Consider the following 20636-nt stretch of genomic DNA (forward strand, 5'->3'; position numbering starts at 1 on the left):
CTCGTGGCCATTGTCTGTTCCCTCACTGAGTGTCTTTTTTTCCACATGAGTAAGATCATTCTGTATCCCATTGTGTAAATTTGTCCCTGCCCGCATCCACTGAGCACTTGGGTCGTTTCCAGATCTTGGCTGTTGTAGCTCAGGCAGTGGTGAGCATAGAAGTCGAAGTATCTTTCCTTGTTTGTTGGGCCACATCTGGTGTTGCTTGGGGGGCTCAGCCTGTGGGGCAGTCTCTCCGGAATGTGTTGAGGTTGTTGTTTTTGTAAGGAGGGCTCGGGGCTCTTTCTGACTCCGTACTTAGGGGTTGACTCTGGGCAGTGCTCTGGGGCCCACGTGGTACCCGGGAGTGAGTGGGAGTCGGCTGCATGCAAGGCAGGTGCCTTAACCCCTGCAGGGCCTTTCACACCCCACGTGAAATATCTTGGTTTTGTTTTGGAGTGAACTAGTTTAGGGGAAATGTGGAGGGCAGAAGAGAGTAATGCGTTAGAAAGAGACGAGGTGAGGCGTCTCCAGAGGGGAGCGCGCCAGAGGCAGCCGGCAGAGCACAGGGAGGGAAGCGCATCTCCAGCTGGGGCTCGGCGACTTCAGAAGGAGCCCAGGTGTGTTGAAGAGTTCATGGATTTGTGCTCGTGGAGTGGGTGTGCGGGAGTGGAGAGGCTGGGTCACAGGGCAGCGCTATTCTTAGCTCTGGAGAATAGTCTCCATACATTCCCAGGGCGGCCCGACCAGACGACACATTCAGTGGATGGGGGTTTGTTTGGCTTCGCTTTGGAGCTCTGCCCTGCGGGCTCAGGGGCTGCTTCCCAGCTGGGCCGAAGTCACTCGCTGGTGCTTGTCCTAGCCCAGGGGATCACGAGCATCCCCAGGGGACCGGGGGATCAAACCCAGGGTTCCCACATCAAAGGTTCCGGCCCTTTGAGACATCTCCGGAGCTCACGTCGCCCCGCTCCTCCTTCTCCAGCTCGCTTTTGCTGTTCCGGGAGTTTTATTGCTCCACGTCCCGTGGAGCGGTGCTTGTTTGGTGCGGACCGCCTCGAGCCCGGCCTCGGCTTAGTCGCGTGAGTGGTGTTCGTGTGGAACACAGGCGCTGTCAGCTGACCGCTGCTCCCTTGGGGTTGCGCCGTGTGTGGCCCATTGCCGGTGGATTGAGAAACGCTCGGAGGGAAGGGACAGCGCCTGGCCACTCTCACGCCTCGGGCCGGCCTTGCCTTGCGCCCTGCGTGCCGCAATAAGCGGCGCTCCTGGCAGACGCCCTCTGCCCCGACACCGCGTTAGTGGTTTCACGCTCATGAGTCACTGCCCGACGGTCTTTTTTATTGTTTCCCCCGTTTGCACAGGAGGGAAGAGAGCCCCAGAGTGTGGAGTGGCCCGGGTAAGGTCGGATCCCCGGGCCGGACGTTCCCACACCCATCCCGCCTCTTTTTCAGGGAAAAGAAATCATTGTGCCCCGGGAAATCCATCTCCCCACTTGCACTTGAGGCTCGTGCTATCCTCCCACTTTGGGAGTCCTTGATTTAAGAGCACTGTGTGGGAGCAGCAAAACTGGATCTGTGAGCCCGTGAGCAGTAGTGCGCATGCTGTGTGTGTGTGTGTGTGTGTGTGTGTGTGTGTGTGACCGTGTGCCTGTTGGTTTCACAGACCAGCAGCACAGCACTGAGGGAGTCCTAAGACCAGTAAGTGCCTCAGTGCAGTGTGTCTCTCAGGAATGACGGCGTTCCGGAACTCTCGTTTCATAAACAGCGTGTGTGTGTGTGTGTGTGTGTGTGTGTGTGTGTGTGTGTGTGTGCGCCTGCCTTAGTTGCGCACATCAGCGTTCTCTGGTGCCGAGCCTGTGTCACTTCACACAGGAGTGCACCCGGGGCGCTGAGTTCCACACAGGAGCTGCAGCCTCTGGGCCTGGGCCCCACCGCTTCAGTCCTGGCCACTGACCTCCGCCTGGCCCTTTGCTGCTGTCACCGGCTGCTGCTTCCTGTTTGCCTTTTGAGTCCTGCTTTCGCTTCACATCTGTCTCCGGGCCGGGTCCCCGAGGTCCGGCTCACCCTCCCCTGAGCCCTCGGCAGCCGCTGAGTGAGGCTGAGCGAGCCCAGCAGAGGGAAGGGTCTGGGTCCTTTGTGAATCTTAGCGAACCTGAGTTTGTGTGTATGGTTTCATTTCTGTGCCCTTTTCCCTCTTGTTAGAGGGGTTTTTTTTTTCTTTCTTTTTCTTTTGTGTGTAGTTTGTTCTTTGGGCATGTCCAGCCGTGCTCAGGGCTTACTCCTGGCTCTGTGCTAGGGATCGCTCCTTGCAGTGTCCAGGGGACCATATGTGGTGCCAGGAATCGAGCCAGGGTCGGCCTTGGGCAAGGCAAGTGCCTTAACCCCTGTACTATTTGTGACATGTTGAGTTCCTTTTGAGGTGCCACGTGCGGTTCGGGGTTGAGACGGGGATGCTGCAGCCCTTGATTGGAGCAGCGCGTCGCCTCTGTGCCCGAGGGGTCCCGAAGAGAGCAGGGGTGTTTCCCCCTTCTCCAGGGTCTCGGCCCCGAGCCGCTTCGAAGTTTCTCGTGTTGCAGCGGAAAACCCAGGCTCCACATCAGTTACTGGGACAGCCCTGCGAGTGCACGCCCACCTCTCCGCACGCCCCGTCTCCAGCTGGGCGCCTGTCCCCAGAGGCTGCGGCAGTGCGTCCTCGCTAATGAAGCGACTGTCATAATGGGTCAGGCCCACTGGGCCCTGCCCTCTGTGCTTGTATTCCGGGGAGAAAAGTCTCTCCCTTAATTACCACATCAGCCAGCTGAGAGGCGTGGCCACTAATTGATTAGCCTGGGCTGCAGCGAGCTTGGCACGGTTGGGTGCGGTTGTGAAATCCTTAGGTCTGAGGCAGGTGAGCGTTGAGGAGCGCGGGAGAGCCGGGGAGGGGGTTCCCTGGGGCGCCCCCATCTCGGGCGCCTGTCTTGCCGTCCTTGCGGGACAGATGGGGAGAATGTCATCTTCTCCCGCTCAGTTCCTGTCTGGTGGCACCAGATTCCTTTGTCGAGTTTGGTTTTCCTTCCCTCCTTCTGTCTTGGAATGATTGAACCCGATTCCGAAATCCACGTTTCAGATAGTGTTTAACGGCAAACACCCGGCCCTTCCTGAGGCCGCCGAAACTGCTGTGAGAGCCGATAAGGCAGGTGGCCGGGCGTGTGATCAAGCCGGCTCCTCGCCAGGGGTTGCCCACACGGGGTGGGGGTTGCGGCCAGGACCCCCTGCCACATTGGAAGTGCTCAAGCTTGGTATATCCTCCTGGTCACCTGCTCGGGGCTCTGCTGGCAGCTGTGCAGAGTGAGCTTCCCAGCCCCGCACCTGCTCACCTGCTCTGCTGGGCTTGGGCTTGGGCTTGGGTTTGGGGGTCTCTCTCTCTCTCTCTCTCTCTCTCTCTCTCACACACACACACACACACACACACACACACACACACACTTGGACCTTGCCTTTTTACCAGCATTATCACTTTCTAAACATAAAAGTAACTTCAGATTTGTTTTCCTCCAACACAAGAGCACTTGAGTCTTCATTTTTATCATTCTAATTTCTAATGCTGCTCACGGTAGAGTTTCATTCGTACAATGTCTCAACCCACCAGAGTGATTCCCTCGCCTCTGCCCCTGTCGTCCCCCACCCCCCTCAGTCTTTCTCTCCCACCCCCGGAATTAATCTCCCGCCATCACTGGCTCTGCCACCAAGTCACCCGGGTCCCTTGAAGTGGCTTTTTCAAGAGTCATCTCCTCTTGCCGCCGTCTCGGGACTCGGCTTACCCCGGTGTGTTCGGGACAGTGTGTTCATGCGTTCCTTCTGCGACCTTCCGAGGCGCCCTGGCCCTGCTGGCCGCCCGCTGGCGGCGGGTCAGCCAGGAACCGTTCGAAATGCCCGAGAGGGAGCGCCAGCCGGGCTGGACAGCCGGCAGCTGGGAAGTCAAGGGGAACTGTCGCCGCGCCTCCTGGGACCCAGCCAGGGCAGCTCGGTTCCTGGGTCCGGCCACGCAGGCCGGCTTCGCGTCAGGTGCCCGAAGGTCTTTCTCGCCGCTCTCTGGCTTTGTATGGCCGGAACGGAGCGGTGGAAGCGGAGTTGCTGCCCAGGGGCTTCCTCGGCCCTGGCTCCCCGCACCCGGCACTCCTGGAGGCGAGGCCGAGCCTGGCAGGGCTGAGGGTCTGCCCACACTGAGACCGAGGACCTCTCGGCTCCTGGTCTGCCTCCAGGATCACTTGTAGGCGGGAGCACAGGCGACTGTCACTTGGTCCCCCACCGGGGGCCCTCGGCCGTGCAGCGTGCGCTTCTCTGCCACCAGGACCTGCACTCTGGACCGCGCTGCCCGTCCCTGCCCCGGGGCTGGCACAGGGCTCTGCGCGCCTTTGTCTCCTGATTATCTGTGAAAGGGCAGAGAAGGGGGACTTCTCACCTGGCTCTTCCTCCCGCTGGCCCAGGGGAGGCCCTGGTAGTTGTGACCTGTGTCTCAGTGGGCCCTACAATGAGGGCATGTTTTGCTTTCTAGTTTTTTGTTTGTTTTGGTTTGGGCCCCGTGGCGGTGCTCAGGGCTTACTCCTCGCTGTGCTCAGGGAGATTCCCAGGGGCTGGACCCGCTGTGCTCTCCCTAAGAGCACTCTCGGGATGAGAGGCTACGCGGGAGGGTGGGCCTCTGGAGTCTAGGTTAAGACGGCGCCAATCACGGCGGGCTTCTCTGGGGTGAAATGAAGATCAGAGACCAGGAGCCACCTGCCCTCCAGCCGGTGCTGAGCCGAGGTCCACCGGTGTGGGGGACTCTGGCCAGAGCTGGCGCGGTCATGTGGGCTGCATGGGCAAGCGGGCGCTATTTATAGGGAGGGAGTGCGGGAGTGTGGCACAGGAAGGCCCGCCTCACACCACCTCAGCGCCAGCGCCCGGGGCCGAGGATCTTCCCGAGGCCTGTTGCGGGGGGGCTCAGTCACCCCCCCGCACTGACCCGGAGCTGTGAAGTCAGGGGCCTGGTTCCCAGGGTCTCCAGGTCGGAGAGAGTGAGGAAGGACGGACCTCTGCTTCCTTCCTTCGCGCCCCTGCTTGGTGGTGGGGCGGGACCTGCTCGACGGGTCTGCTGGGCCGGGCCACTGAAACTGCTGCTCAGGGCAGCGCCCTATCCGGGAGTCTCCGAGGAGAGCCGCGACATGGGCGGGGTGGGTGCTGGGCACAGGTGTGCCAGGGACCCCTGCAGTCCAGGTCCGGGCCCCGAGCCCTGGGGCCTGTGAAAATAGATTGGTGAGTGTCTTTCCCTGTGCCCACCTGCCGGCCGCTGGGGTCAGAGGGTCAGGGCCGTTATGGATTTTTGGTGGGAGGGTTGCACCCCGTGGTGCTCAGGGCTTCCTCCTGGCCCTGCATTCGGTCACTCCTGGTGGTCCTCAAGGTCCTCAAGGGTGCTGAGTATTGAATCTGGGTCTTCCGTGTGCCAGGCAAACGCTCTCCCCACTGTATTATCTCCCAGGCCAGGCAGTGGGGATTTCCATGCATGTTCATATGTATTTCACATCTGTTCCATGTGTATTCTGCATGTACGCACTGTGTATTCCACATGTGTTTAATGTTTCATAGTTTTGCATGTACCGCGTGTTCATGTGCATTCTGCATGCATGTGCCTCGTGGTCCGTGTGAGTTAGTGCGTTCCGTGTGTGTTCCAATCTCCACATGCATGTTCACTGTTCTGCGTGTGTTCACATGTGTGTGTGTGCACTCGGTGTCCGTCCTGCTGGCTGAGGGTTTCTCAGGCAGGTGGGTCCATGGAGGCGGAGCTCCGGATGTGGTCTTCAGGACACGCGGCCCCCGCCCACTTCCTGTGGCGTCTCGGGGCCTGGGCTGAGAGGCTGGTGAGCACACAGGCCCCCGCCCCGCCCCCATCCACACTGGACAGTCCCTCAGAGCTCACCGGCAGCCACTCGGTGGTGTCCAGGTGGGCAACACTGGCCGCCAGAGGACGAGTGTCAGGCTCAGGCTCTTCTGTTGTTTGGGTGGGGCTGGCCTGGGCGCTGGGCCCCGCCGCTGCCCCTGCAGAGGCAGGTCTGCACGGGGTGTCCAGGGGCCCTCCTGGCAGAGGGAGGCTGGGGAGGCCCAGGCCCGGCTGGGTGAGAAGGCCTGCTGGGGACGGCGGCCGACCGTCCACAGGGGCTCCAGAGCCTGGGAATGGAGTTAGGCTACATCACCGGCCTGCGCCTGGCCCAGGTGCCCGGTCCCATGATGCCCAGTGGTGCTAAGAGCTATTGGGTGAGGAGTCGCACCAGAGAGAGCCCCTGCCCCGCGCCTGCCCTCGGGGATTGGGAAAACCTCTCTGGAGAGCTGGTGGGCGCCAGGCACTGAGGTCACAGAGATGACTTAAGGCCTGGAAATTTCCCTTGGACCTCGCTCCAGCTTGTGACATGGTGGCGAGGCAGCCACCCAGAGCTGTGAAGGAGAGGCCGCGGGGAGCAGCGAGAGAGGGCTGCCCAGTTAGGGATGTGCCTGGAAGCCTTCCTGGAGGAAGGAGAGTGGGTGCAGAGTGGGAGGCGGTGACTGTGGCCGAGGCCAGAGAGAGCCCTCCCTGTTTGAAGATGGGTGTGGGGCCCGGAGCGGGCCTGGGAAGGGCCACAGAAGGCTGGCCTCTGGGCGGGAACAGGGAGCTGCGCCTGGCGGACCTGGCCCTGGCGGAAGGACAGCGGGAGTGGGAAGCTGCCACTTCCTGTCCCCATGGCGGGCACCCCCCAGAGAGCACGGTGGGTGGTGGAGGGTGGCCCCTTTCAGGGCTGCCGCCAAGGCTTGGGAGAGCAGCCGGTGGCCTCGGTGAGAAAGTGAAAGTGCCCGCTGGCCTCCCTCTGCCACTCCAGGCGTTTGTCACTAAACAGCACCTCTGTGTGGCAGCCACCGGCGCTGCTCTGACCCTGGGCTCTCCCGCTCTGCCAGGGCCCCCTCTGTGACTTCTGCTCCGTCCCGTCCGCCCCGTCCGTCCCACCCACCAGCACACAGAGCCAGTGAGACGCCCCTTCCCCTGCCCCGGGAAGGCCGGGCACTCAAGGTTTGAGTCACATATGGGCACTCCCAGTGAGTGTGTGAACCCTGACCCCAGACTCTCCGCACCCGCCTCTGCTAGTCTGGCCCCCTCCCCGACCTGAGCCTGCCCCCTCCCTCCCATCCAGGCCAGGCCAGTGTGGACTGAGGGGCCCTGCCGAGCTCCCTGCCCAGGTGGGTCTTGCCCCCGCCCGGCTGCCTTGCTTGCTCGAGGAGTTCTTCCCCATCCGCGGCTCCCGCCTGCCCCTGGGCTGGCGGGAACCGGGCAGCGGGCCCCCTCCCTGGTTGTAGGGGCGGGGCTTGAAAATCGAGACTCGGCCTGCCCTCCTCCCCCTCTCCCTGCCCCCCCCCCCCTGCCGAGTAAACTGGAGTGACCGGCTCTGGGCTCTGAGGCTCAGAGCAGGGACTGGGCCGCCACCCTCCTGCCTTGCATGACAGCAGCGATCTGGAGAGAGATAAATGGCCGCGTGAGTATGTGCCTCTGGAGCCCGGGCACTGCCCGCCGGTGTCAGGGGGCCCGGTCACCCACCCTGTGCTCTAACCTGGCCGAGTGGGAGCCGCGTCGAAGGGCTGCGGGTGGGTGGGGCTTATCCTCAGGGTCCTGGCAGCCCTCCCTCTGCCCGACTCCGCTCCCCACATCTCCCCTGGCCGCTGCCGTCCAGTGACAGCTGGGGAAGTGGTAGCTGCTCCTTTGCTAGAGAGGATGTGGAGGGGGGCCCAGGGGTCCCCACGGTGGGGAAACAGCGTTGGGGCCGGGAGCACATGTCTGGGTCCCAGCACCCCGGGGGAGGCCCCAGACTTGCTCAGGTGTGCCGGCTGTGAGGGGACAGTTGGTTGACAAATGGCTCTGCAGAGCGGCAGGGGCAAAGGGCCGGTTTGGCAGAGCCAGGGGCTGGCGTGCGCGGCATTGGGTGCAGGCATTGCCCAGCCTGCCTCTTCCCGTCTGTGGCCGGTGCCGTACCCCCGGGGTCCGCTGGCCACCCTGCGGTGGGGCCCAGCTTCCCCGCCGTCCGAGCCCTGTTCCGGAGCTGTCGGACAGAGTCAGGCGCCGAGTCCTGAGCGGAGCTGTTCCGTACTTTGGCCTCTGGTGGGCTGTCCCGAGCCCGAGAGGCCGGGGCTTATTTGCATCAGTGGGACCCGGAAGCCCCTCTTACGCCTCCCTGCCCCTGCCTGCTTCTCGGTAGCCAGAAGGGCTTTGCTGAGCTGTTGATCTTGTTTGGGGCTCTTGGTGGGCCCTCTGTTCCCCACCCCTGCTCCGGCACACCCCCGTTCCCCCCCCCCCCGCACCATACCACAAACTTGAGTCTTCTTTTGCCAAGAAAATTGGAAAAGCTGGGCAGTGCCTCAAGGTCACTTGATCATAAGTGGTGTTTGGCTTAGTTCTCTGGTTTGGCGTTTGGTGAGAGATTTCTGCTTTATGTATGAGCGAAGGGTTTCTTGGCAGCGTCCCTCTGAGCTGTGGCCCCGGTGCCTGCGCTGTCGCTGTCCCTCCTGGACAGGTTGCTTTAATCCTCTCGCCCGCAAACAAGGGCAGCAGAAAGTGTCGGGCCAACTCACATGACCCTGGTTATCTCTTCCTGGGTCCACTTGACAGGGTAGAGCTGTCAGGGCAGAGGAGGCGATGCCCAGAGCCAGCTGGGGCGGTGGGAGGGTGAGAGGGAGCCTGGGGCCACCTTTGTGGGGGGCAGGTAGGGAAGGCACAGCCCCCCCCCACGTCCTGCTTCCGCTTTCCCTCTCCCGCTCTCAGGCCCATTTGCAGAGGTCCAGGGCGCGGGCAGCTGTTTCAGGGAAACGCCCCCGAGACGGACCCCAGCCAGTCCCTGGGATAGGAGATCCAGTACCCACCCGGCGATCCTGTTCGGGACAGCTGGGCACGGGAGCTTGGCACTGCTGGCGGAGAGCTGGGGGCGCGGCCGAGTGCCCCCACACCCACCTGCACACGTGCACATGCACATGCTCCCCTCGTCTCACAGCTCGAGCGTGTCAGCTGCTGTCTCAGCTCCCCCCGTGCGATCGATTTGCGTCGTTCTGGGTCTAAACCCTGAATAGCTCGGGAGTCTTGGCGAGCATGCCGGCAGGCGCCAGGGAGTGTGGTTTGGATTTTCCCGGGGTGGGATGTGTGTGTTTCAAGTGCTTTGCCGAAGGGGAAGCAGAGAGGCCTTTTATGGAAGGGAGAGAACCTGTGGGGCTGCGGAGCCTCTCGTGGCTCCGTGAACGGGGAGAGCCTTGCGGTGCGAGCGAGGGCGCCGGCCGGCCGGGCCCGGGGTGTGCCGTGGGGAAAGAGCCTCTCGTGAGACCTGCCCCGGCCTCGGGCCCACACCGGAAGTCAAGAAGCCGGGGCCCAAAGCGCTGGCGAGCTGCAGCCCCGAGCTGGGGGCCGGGGTCGGGACACGAGTGCATTTTTTTTTCTCGCCAAAGACCCACTGTGCCAGGGGGTAGGGGGTCCCTGTGGGTGCTTGGACCTGCGGGGTCTGTCCAGCGTGGTTCTTCTCTTTGGAGGTCTGGGCGGCCCGGTGGGGGGGGTTCCCTCTCCCTTGTCAGGTCTTCAGGACCGGATGGAGAGAATGTTCTCTGGGTGGGGCCCCTGCCCTGCCCTCTCTGAGTGATCTGGCCGCCTGTCCCCTGCCCTGTGCCTGCCTCCAACGGGTGCCTCCTGCTGGGAGCCCAGAAGGGGAGGGCCCACACCTCCGCGCCCCTTCTCAGCCCACTCCCTCTCCAGCACCATCGGATCCTCTTCCCGGGACTCGGAGAGACCCCACAACAAGAAAAGTGTGTTTTAGTGCCAGGAGTGGGAAGTGGCTGTGGGCTGCTAGCGCCCTGCCCCCTGGGCCAGGTGCTGGGCTGGCCCCCAAGAGAGGACAGGAGCAGGGAGGCGACCCCGGGTGACGTCAGGCTGACCCATGCATCTCAGAATAGGCTTCCCAGCCTCCTCCCTTCGCTTCTTCTCTTTGTTTGGTTTGGGACCAGCCACACCCGCTGGAGGCTGCTCCCGGCTCCATGCTTGGGGGTCACTCCCGGCCTGCTCAGGGCCGGCCAGGTGGGTCCTACAAGCCAAGAGTGCACTCAGGGCCCAAGTGACAGTATAGGGGGAGGGTGCTTGCCTTGCACAGGGCCAACCTGGGTTCGATTCCCGGCATCCCTTAAGGACTCCTGAGCATCACTGGGTGTAGCCCCCCAAAACAAAACAAAAAAGCTGCCTGCACTCAGCCCACCTCTGCCCCCTCCCCTCGGGGGAGGAAACCCCTGCCCTGCGTGTGTCCGGCAGTCAGCAGAGTCCCACACCTGCTGTCCGTCCCTGCGCGAGGTGGGGCGTGTGCACCCCCGCTAGAGGCTGTCTGCCCGGCCGAGAGGCCGCTCCTGGGCTCCCTGCCCTTCCGCCCCTCGGAGATGCTGTAGTGCCTGTGCTGCACCCTCCGTCCGCCCTCCCAGCCCCCAAGTGCTGTGCATCGCTCCTCCCCTGTGGTTGGAAGTTAGGGAGCCCCCGTTTCTGCTGCGAGCCACAGCCTCCGTCCCAGCTTGGGGGGTTCTTGCCTGGCTTTGCCCCTGCAGATTGGCATGTGGCGGGTGGAAGTGCGCTCGCTGCGTTGCAGTCGCAGCACCGATGTCAGCTGTCCCGCCTACCCCGACCTCTCCTGACCTTGGGGCTCTGAGGGCGAGTGCCCCTTGGCCTGCTCAGCCACGCCCAGCCCCCCTTCTGGGTTCCCAGCGGTGCTCTGCAGGGAGGGGGGTGGGACGGAGCCACTGCCTGTGCGTGGTGGCAGCCGGGAGTGCCGGGATGCGGAGGTGGCTTTGGAACTTTAGCGAACCCTACGGATGGGTGGGGCGGCCCATCACTGCCCGGCCGAGACCTTCGGTGGTTCTGGTCCTTTTTCTTGCTAGAGCTCTGACCTCTGGCCAGGCTCACTTCTGGGGCAGCTGACTTTGTCCCTGTGTGTTTTGCTGAGTCTCCCTCTCCTTCAGCTCCCTCTCGGAGAGGGGGCGGGCGGCCGGGTAGGCAGGCCCGGCTCTCTCCTTTGCTCCTTCCCGGGCACGCGCAGCACCTTCTGGCGGGTGGGCCCCAGCTGCTCCTCCTCACCGGGACCCAGGGCGGACCCAGGGCTGGAGGAAGGGGGAGGGTTCAAGCCCCGCAGGTGGCAAGGCTGTTGCATAAACACTTTCTCTCTCTCTGTGTCTCTGTCTCTGTCTCTCTCTCTATCTCTCTCTCTCTCTCTCCCCCTCTCCCTCTCTGTCTCTGTCTCTCTCTCTATCTCTCTCTCTCTCTCTCTGTCTCTGTCTCTCTCTGTCTCTGTCTCTGTCTCTCTCTCTGTCTCTCTGTCTCTCTCTCTCTCTCTCTCTCTCTCTCTCTAAGATCTCGTGCTTTTTTGCATTGTGTTGGCAAAAACCCCAGGAGAAGATGGGAGATTCTGGGAGGAGATGATTATGCTGGGTGAGTCAACCGAACTCCCCAGCTGCCGTTTTTAGTTCCCTGCTTCTCTGGAACAGGAGGCAGTTTTGGGGGGATGGGAGGGGTGCGGAGCTGCACAGGAGGCAGGTGTGGATGGGGCTTCGGGGAGCATTCTGAGTAGCCGGGGTCTGGCAGGCAGCGTGTTGGTCCAAGGAGGACCTGTTGAGTGTTGAACAGCATGTAACCGTCACCTCCCGGCTTGTCACTACTGGGTCCCTCGGGCAGCATGGCCTTGTCAGGGATGGCTGGTGGCCTGGGGGCAAAGGAGCAGGGGGTGGGGGCCGAGAGAATGGCTGTGAGCCCCGTGTGGAAGGAGGGGGCCGGGCTGACCCTCGGTCTGAATGCCCTTGACCTTGGTGTCTACTTTCGCCCCGGGATTTGGGGCCAAGAGAGAGACCCGCGAACCTCAGCAGCTCCCGAGGAAGCTGGTCCCTGGAGCCCGCGCTCAGGGAGGGGTCTCGGGTGGCACTGCTGTGGCCTGACTCACGCACACCAGTTCCTCCCGTCCAGGGAGACACAGGCCCCGCCAGCCTCAGGGCGCCTGAGAGCAGGGAACGGGGTGCGTGGCAGGCGCTGCGTGTCCTCCTCTCTCCGGGCGTGGGGGTGGGCAGGGGAGATGGGGAGGGGGGCCTCGGGTTTGGTGCTTTTGTCTGGTGCCTCTTCCTTGCTGGACAGAGGGTGACTGGGGGCCACGCCCAGAGGTGCTGTCTGCAGTCAGATGCCCCCGTTGTGCCACCTTTATTTCACCACAGTTCCACCTCGGGCAGCAGGGGCCTGGGAGGGCACTGGCACTTTCGTGGAGCACGTGTAAAGGGACAGCACTCGAATGCTGAGTGCCAGGATGTCAGGCCCACGGAGACTGAGCAAGCGAGATGGACACGTGCTCCCAGGCCGTCTCCGCCACAGGGCCTGGATAATGCTTTGGACCGAAGGATTTGAGACTGGCGAGGCTCTGCTGTGTGGATCCTTTCAGAGCACAGTGCGCGTGGCCCCGTGCCCCCCGAGGGTGCCCTGTGCCCTCCTGAGTGTGTCCCTCTGACCCCCTGAGTGTGGCCCTGTGCCCTCTGAGTACGGCCCTGTGCCCCCCAAGAGTGGCCCTGTGCCCTCTGAATGCGACCCTGTGCCGCCCTGAGTGTGGCCCTGTGCCCCCTGAGAGTGGCCTGTGCCCTCCGTGTGGCTCTTCAGCGTCTTCCTTGTCCACTGCGAGGTGGGCCAGGGGCCTTCTGGGCCATCTGAAGCTCGCTGCCTCACCCGCGGCCTTGCAGAGCACCAGGCAAAGAGAAGGGATTTCAGAGGAGGCCCCGCACTGCATGGGGTGCTCCCCACCAGCCCCCCACAATCCTCTCTGCCTTGTGCCTCCCCCGAGCCCTGGCTGCTTGGCAGGCTGCTCTCGGCGCTCCGGAGGAACTTGCTGGTCTCTATGGTTACGGTAACCCAGTGGTACGGGAGGAGCGGGCGCCACGCGCTTCCCCGGCCCGCCGCGCCACGTGGTTCTGGTCCACTAGCTCTAGGCGGTACGTCTCTGGAGGCGCCGGGTGCCGTGGCCTCGGGTCTGGACAGTCTGAGTCTCCTGGTCTGTCCAGACTGAGCAGGGCTGGAGAGCAGCCCCTGGGCCGGTGGGCAGGGAACCTCTCCCGCACCCGGCCCCTGGCGGGCCGGCAGGAAGGAGGCGCCGTGGCGGGAACTTCGCTTTCCTGAGCTGGAAGGAACCCCCGCTTGGCTGCGCTGGGACCTGCAGTCAGACTCTCCCCCAGGGCCCCGTGAACCCCTGGGGTGCTTCCCGAGCTCAGGCCCTGTGGGCAGCACTGCCCCCAGAGGTCAGCACCCAGCAGCCGCCCAGGGCAGGAGAGGCCTCGCAGCCTCAAGGGATGCCAGCCTCCATCCCAGCGCCAGCCGGCCTCCTGTATAGGCACCCTGAGCTGGGCGCTCCCGTCGGCAGAGTCTAGAAGGGCAGGTGACCGCACCTCCCGCCTGTGCACCGGTCAGCACTTGGCCAGGTCTCGCCTACCCGTAGTGCCCTGCGCCTTTATTGACTCTGGCCGTTGAGAACGGCAGTTGCCCGGCTCCCAGAGTGCCCCGTCAACTCCAGGGACAGGGGAGGAGGAAGGGTTAAAGAACCAAGCACGTGACCCGCCCGGCTGCCCTGCCCGGCTCTCCCAGCCTCTGTTTAAGGTCAGTGCCTGGTACCTCCCCAGGGTGCAGAGCCTCAAGTCGCCTCCCCGCAAACAGCACTGAGGAAGCGAGTTCCCCCCTCTCCGCCCCCCATGACGTTGCAGAGCCCAGCTAGGCCTTTCCAGCCCCACCTCCACCGCCCGCCCTCGGGGTTGGGGGAGAAGCTATGGACTGACCTTTGGGGGAAATGGGAGCAGTTTAAGCCTCCAGAGCCCAGAGGGGTGCTGTGCAGTTACTCGTGCCCCAGTGAGGCAGCTTCCAGCCTGGAGGCCCGCGGCTGGGTCAGCCCTGCTCAGTGTGTGTGTGAGCAGGGCTCCCTGGGAGGCTGGTATGATGAGGCCACTGTGGGGGCCTGGGCTGGGTAGATCCTAGTCTGAACTCAGGGAAAGAACACGAAGTAGGGGCCGGAAAGAGAGTACAGTAGGCAGGGCACTTCCTTGTATGGTCGGTCCCCAAGCCTGCCAGGAGTGATCTCTGAGTGCAGAGCCAGGGGCAAGCCCTGAGCATCGGTCTAAGTCCCAGAGGAAAGGCTGCAGCAGAGCCTGGGGCCCACGCGCAGGAGGGTGGTGTGTAGGGGTGCGTGCACGTGTGGTGTAAACACACATATGGGGTGTGCATATGAGCTGCGTGTGTGCATGCATTAAATTGAGGGTTAAACGTCCCATTCTCTATTAATGACAAAAGGTTTTTGTCTGGAACCCATAGCTGGAGGCGGGAGAGATAGTGCAGTGGGTAGGATGCTTGCCTTGCATGCAGCCGACCAAGGGTCGGGCCCCCACCACCCCGTATCATACCCTAAGCACTGTTCCTGAGTGCAGAGCCAATAGTAACTAATCCCTGAGCATCCCTAGATGGGTGATCAAAAAACTTCTTTTTGCTTTTTGGGCCACACCTGGCAATACTCAGGGGTTACTCCTGGCTCTGCATTCAGGAAGTACTCCTGACGGTGCTCGGGGACCATATGGGATGCTGGGGGTCGAACCCTGGTTGTCTGTATGCAAGGCAAATGCCCTCCCCACTGTACTACCTCCCTGGCCCCCGCAAAACCCTTTTAAAAAAAACAGAGCTAAAGGGCCTCCAGAACCCTCAGGCCCCCCGAATCGTGTTGAAGGCATTTTGTGCATCAGTTGAGTTTGTATCTAAGTCACATGAAACTGTTTTCTGAGGAGCAGGTTCATTTCCTGGTTACTGCACACACACCCCTTCCTCCGCCCGGGGAGGGGGCAGTGCTGGTCTGTCTCTCCTCCGGGGCCACAGCTCTGATTCATGCCCTGCTCCTCCCAGCCGGAATCCAGCCCCTTCCCAGGTCCCACCTGCCACAGCCGGAGATAAGGGCTTTATGACAGGCCTGTCTGGAGACTCCTCCCGCCTGCCCCAGCTGTTACCCGGCAGAGCACCTTTGGGAGGGTGGGGCAGCCCACTTCCGGGGAGGGGGAGGGGAGGGAGGAGGAAGTTGCTCTGAACCCGCCTCTTGCTCTCCCGTCTCTGGCTTTCGGGTCCCTCCTGCCCCTGTCCTCCACCTGGCTCCTGCCGAGGTGCCCCTGCCGGGACCACACATTGTGAGGGGGAGGCCGCCTGCCCCCGAGGGGCCCCCGTGAAGCGTGGGGCCTACTGCCTGGCGCTCCTGGCCGGGCCCGCTGTGTGCTCGTGGCGGTTTCGGTTGCGACACCGACACCCTGCAGGTTCCCAGGCAGGAGCGGCTCCAGCTGGGCCGGCGCTGCCCGGTCCTCGAGGAGGTGGTGGAAGGCGCCGCCACCGCGCGAGGGAGCGAGGGCGGCTGCGGCGCCGCGGGCCCCCGCCCTGGGCTCGGCTCCTGCGCGGCCTCTGTACTTTGCCCTCGCCGCCTGACAGGTTCTGCCGTGGGGCTGTGCTGAATGGAAGTCGCCGGCAGCCCAGGCCCCCTTCTCCAGCCGGGTACGTTTCCCCCTCCGCGGGCTCGGGAGTCACCCTCTCCCCTCTCCTCCCGCCCACCCCAAAGGCAACACCCGCAGAGTCTTGCCAGAGGGAGCCAGGTACGAGGAAGTGGAGGCCGGGGGCACGGGTTGCCCCACCCGGAGGGGAGGGGCGGGCCGTGCTGGAGCCCGAGGGTGCAGCCCGAGGGAGAGGTGCGGGAGCCGGCCGGGGCCCTCGAGGGGACCCGGGGCGGCTTCCTTCCCTCTCTGCTGCCGGGGCCCCCGCCAGCGGGGTGCAACGCCTTTCCAGGGGCAAGCTGCTGGGGGGGGGCAGCAGCCCCAGGGACAGCGCCCTGCCCGCCTGAGTCAGCGCCGTCTTCCTGGCGAGCCTGGCAGCGGGCCTGGCAGGCCCCGCGATCGGCCCGGAGGAACAGAGGCACGGGGCCCTTTCGCAGCGCGGCCCTCGGCCCTGCTCACCCTCGGTCCCCTCGGGCCTGTGTCTGGCCGGACAGGAAGGCCCATGGCCACCTCCGTCCATGACTTCTGCGTCCCAGGGGTCTCCTTTCAGCAGGCTGGGGGGCCCTCCCCGGGGTGCCGTGTAGCCAGAGCTTTGTAAAGATCTGTCTGGTGTCCCGTCATTGCCAGGCTGGCGGCCCAAGGGGCAGCGAACTCTCCACACCCGCTCTCGGTGGGATCGGGGCCTGGCCAGAACCGCAGAGAGGCCTGGGTCCAGGTGACTTCCTCCCGGGCCCTCTCTCACACGCCAGCTGGGGAGAGCCGTGCAGGGGGGAGATGAGCGTGTCCATCCCGAGCATCCCCCTGGGTGAGCCGGGCAGCAGGACCGAGCAGCAGCCGTCCATGCAGCCTCGAGCCGCCCTGCCCCAGCGGACTGGCCGCGGTACTGACCGCGGACTTGAGCCATGGCGCTCAGGTGTGGACCTTGGAGGGCCAGAGTCTCCTTCCTGAGCGCTGCAGGTCGCGGGGAGTGGGCGACCACCGCCTCCCAGACCAGGGGGGAGGTAGGTGCCGAGGTGGGTGCCCAGGCCCAGCTCGCCTCCTCCCTGCTTGGCAGCAGTTTCATCCCCCTCTGAGGAGGCGCTGGATGACCGTAGAACGCGTGTTAAAAGGCTGAGGTGGGGTCCATGTGATTCTGGCGTAGCTTCTGCCATGCCACAGAGACAACCGCACGCTGCGCCGTCCCCCCAACCTGTTGCTCGGTTGTGACAGTGGCCCCGGGCTCCGGGTGCTTACTGGGGCCATGCTCTCTGCTCGAGTTCGCGTGGGCTTGGTTCTGAGATGGAGTCCTGGGTGTTGCGCCGGGAGCAGGCCACGCTGCCCCGCGGGGCTGGGCACCAGAGGTGGATGCCACCACGTCCAGGCCCAGGACTGAAGTCCCAGCTGGGTCACAGTCGCACGGCCCAGCAGGGGAAGGCCGGGCAGCCACAAGTTCCTGCATCCTGCCAGGTGTTCTGGGTTTCGGGACACACCCACTGGGACTCGGGGCTTATTCCTGGCTCTGCTCTCCAGAGTCACTCCCAGTGGGTGCTCGGGGGAGCCTAGGGGATGCTGGGGATCGAACCCGGGTCAGCCACATGCAAGACAATCGCCCTCCCCACTGTGCTGTCGCTGGGGACCCATCACCGGGGAGTCAAGAGGCCCAGCGGCCTCCCCGCCTCCCCATCTCAGGTGCCTGGCGGAGAGCACCCTCCCCGCCGGGCACGGCTCCTCCAGGCCCTCGCTGGGCAGCACCCAACGCACAGGACCCCAGGGGGTTGGGCGCTCTTCCGAGACGGGGGTGGGGGGCTCTCCCAGTCCCACCCACTTGTGTTTTGTTTTGTTCTGTTTTGGGGCCACACCCGGTGTTGCTTGGGGATCCCTGGGTGCACTCCACCCGCCTGCTGTCTCCCGGCCCCTCTTCCCAGCGCCCTGAGGCACGTGGTCTCCTCCCCACGTGGTGCCCGGGGCTGCGATGGTGCCTCCCAGGCCCTGTGGAGAGCAGCTCAGCACTGCCCCGCCGATGGGCAGTGCCAATGGGCCACTGGGGGGGATGGGAACGCCGAAGCCAAGGAACTGGGTGAGGGGGTCTGAGGCTCCCCAGACCAGCGGGATGTGAACCCAGACCCTGCAAGCCCCACTCCCCTCCTGCCCCTGCCCCTGGCAGCCTGTCACCGGTGCTGGCGCCATGCTGGGGGTCTTCAGGGAGACGCCAGGGCAGGTTGCAGACAAGGCCGAGACCAGACTCCTCTGGCTCTCCGGGGCCAGATGGTCACATTGCCTCGTTCATGTCCCCAGAGCTCCACCCAGTGTGGCCCCCAAACAAAAACCAAAAGAGTAAAGTAACAAAGTCAGTGAAGTGGTTTTCAGCGAATCCTTGGCCCTACGAATCCGTTGCCAGCTCCATTGAGCGTTTAGTCACGGCCACTGGGGCCGGAGCGATAGCACAGCGGGGAGGGTGCTTGCTTTGCATAGAGGCGACCTGGGTTCGATCCCCAGGTGCTTTTTTGTAGCACCTCCTGAATACTACCAGGAGTGATTCCTGAGTGCAGAGCCAGGACAAAGCCCTGAGCATTGCCAGGTGTGACCCCCCCCAAAAAAAAGAAAGAAGCCTTACACCCCAGTCCCCTTGCACTGCCTGACCCTCAGTCTCTTTCCATTGCTCCATTTGCCTGTTCTGGGTGACTTGGAGAAGCCGAACCCTCCGCCCTGCGTCCTTCTTTGTGGTTCTCCTGTTCCGCGACCCCTGCTCCAGGCCCGCCACCTCTCCAGGCCCGTCCGCGCCGTCGCGTCTGGCTGCGCCCGGTTCCTTTGCGTGCAGCTTGGTTCCCTAACGGCTCCGAACTCCACAGGCAGCCACTGTGCAGGGCCCACCTGGTGGCGCATGTGAAGATGGGGTCTGGGTGGACAGGGAAGGGTGGTTCCCCAAGTTTGGGGGGCCCCACTGACGTTTCCCCTGGCTGGACCTCCCGAGCTCTGAGTGAGCCCTCTGCAGGGTTGTTGGAGGCAGGCCCCGCGGGGCTGCAGCGCCCCTCTTTCATTTTGTTTATTATAATTTTGCCATTTGAGTGACTTACGGCGTTGCCAGTGCTGGGGCTCCCTGCGTACAGCTGTCCAACGCCAGACCCCCGCCAGAGGGCCCGTCCCCCCTCCACCCCTGGCCCTCCACGTCTCACTCGGATTCTGTTGCCTTGGGCCTTCCGTTTGCCCGTTACTGTGCTTCTTCCCCGCTCACCTGTGAGGGGTCGCTCTGTGTCTGTCTCCTCCTGGCTGACTGAGCCCCCCTTGTCGCCGCCTGGTCTGTTCCCTGTGGGCTCAGGACTCTCAGACTGCCCATGGATCCTCAGGGGTCCGGGCTGTGAGGGGCTGGCCTGTCTCAGCCCGTCGGTGTCGGGAGCTCCGGCCTGTCTCACGGAGGCCCCCAGCCCCCACTGGGGGTGCCGAGCCCTTGGGGTCATTCTCACGTTCCGGTCCTGTTGTTCCTTGCTCCTGCCGGAAGGGCCCTGCCAGGGTGGGTGCTGTGTCGCTGGCGCGCCCGCAGCCTCCCGTCTCCGAGGGCTTCTCCTCTCCTCTGCCTGTCGGCTCCCTGCAGGCCTCGTGCGCCCCCACCCTTGCCCCGGCTGCCCCCTCACCCCTGGACTCTTGGGCGCCCTGGAGGGGGCTGGGGGAGGAGTGGAGAGCAGAAGGGGCCACGCCTGATGACGGTGCCCGTTCCTGCCGCAGCCCGCCCTGGCACACCTCGACGCCAAGCCCAGCAGTAAGTCCAACATGCTGCGGGCCCGCAACTCGGCCCCCTCGGCCGACGAGCAGCCCCACATCGGCAACTACCGGCTCCTCAAGACCATCGGCAAGGGCAACTTCGCCAAGGTGAAGCTGGCCCGGCACATCCTAACGGGGAAGGAGGTGAGTGAGCGCCAAGCAGCCCTGGGGCAGGATAGCCGGGACGGGGCTCGGGGTCTGCTGGGGGTCTGCTTGGCTCACGCGGGGGTCCTGGGGCTCTCGTGTCGTGCTCAGGTGGCTGTGAAGATCATCGACAAGACACAGCTGAACTCCTCCAGCCTCCAGAAGGTGAGCACCGGCCCGCCCTCACCTCCCCGGGAGCCCCTGGCCGAAAGTTGCCCTCCTCGCACCCCCTCGGGCACCTGGCCTGGCTCTGTGGCCTCAGGCTCTCCTGGGTCCCCAGTGTGGACGCCCGGGCCTGCCTCTGTCACCCACTTCCTGTGTCGGGCAGGATCCCTTGTGGTGGCCCTTTCCTGCCAGCGCAGACACTGCCTCCGGTCAGAGTGGCCTAGCGTCTGTCCCACCCCAGTGCAGGCATGTGGACACGCACCCCCCTCCTCCCCGCCAGAGTCGCTCAGACAAGGGCCGGGGCGGCAGTGGGCAGCCGAGGTCTCAGCCAGCGATGGGGCACAGGGACTGGGCTGAGATGTCGCTGCCCTGCCCGGAGCTCCAGCCCCTGCCCGGGCCCTCCTGCTCCCGTGCATCCCGGTTCAGGTTTTCTGACCTTGAACAACCCAGCTCCCCAGCTCGTGGCTGACTCTTTCTCTTCACGAGCACGTTGTGTTGCTCGCGTTAGCAGAAGGCCTCGCCTCCTGCCCACAGATCAGCCCCGGGGCGGGGGGAGCTCGGGCCCAAGGTTCCCGGCTGTTGCAGGGCCTCCAGCATGGCCCACCGACGGCCAGGACCACAGTGTTCCCCTCCTTTTTGTGACCACTGCCACCCCTGCCCCCCCACCCGGTATCCCCTCAAGGCCCCTGTTCGAAGGAGGCAGCTTTCCAGAAAGAAAGGCGGCAGCGGTGGGCGCTGCACTGGAAGCCTAGAGCCAGTCCAGAAGCTCCGCCCAGACCCCTCAAGGCCCCTCCCGACATCTGCCCCCAGAGCGAGCCCGAGGGATGGGCACCAACGCACAAGCCCCTTGAGGGCTCCAACCTGGCCCGGCACGCCCCGACCCTCAGGCACCAGTGCTGGGACCCAGAGCCACACCCGCACGGGCGGGTCTCAGCCTCTCCGCCCGGCCCCGCGTGTCTCTAGTGGCCTCCCTCGGTTCCGTCTCCAGGGCCCGGCCCGTGCCCTCCCCCCCAACCCCCCAGAAGCGAAAAACAGCAAAGCAAGCCT

General features: G+C 64.1%; 1 protein-coding gene across 4 annotated transcripts in view; it reads left to right on the plus strand.

Annotated features, from left to right (window-relative positions):
- Positions 1-20636, plus strand: part of MARK2 (microtubule affinity regulating kinase 2) — a 56693-nt gene that overhangs the window by 25030 nt on the left and 11027 nt on the right. For all 4 annotated transcript variants that reach the window (XM_012934963.2, XM_055141601.1, XM_055141600.1 and 1 more), the window contains exons 2-3: positions 19245-19424; positions 19536-19589. In XM_012934963.2, coding sequence (XP_012790417.2) covers positions 19245-19424; positions 19536-19589 — 234 coding nt within the window. The remainder of the gene's footprint in view (positions 1-19244; positions 19425-19535; positions 19590-20636) is intronic.

The sequence above is a fragment of the Sorex araneus genome, chromosome 6 (assembly GCF_027595985.1).
Source record: "Sorex araneus isolate mSorAra2 chromosome 6, mSorAra2.pri, whole genome shotgun sequence".
In the NCBI taxonomy this organism is placed as follows: domain Eukaryota; kingdom Metazoa; phylum Chordata; class Mammalia; order Eulipotyphla; family Soricidae; genus Sorex; species Sorex araneus.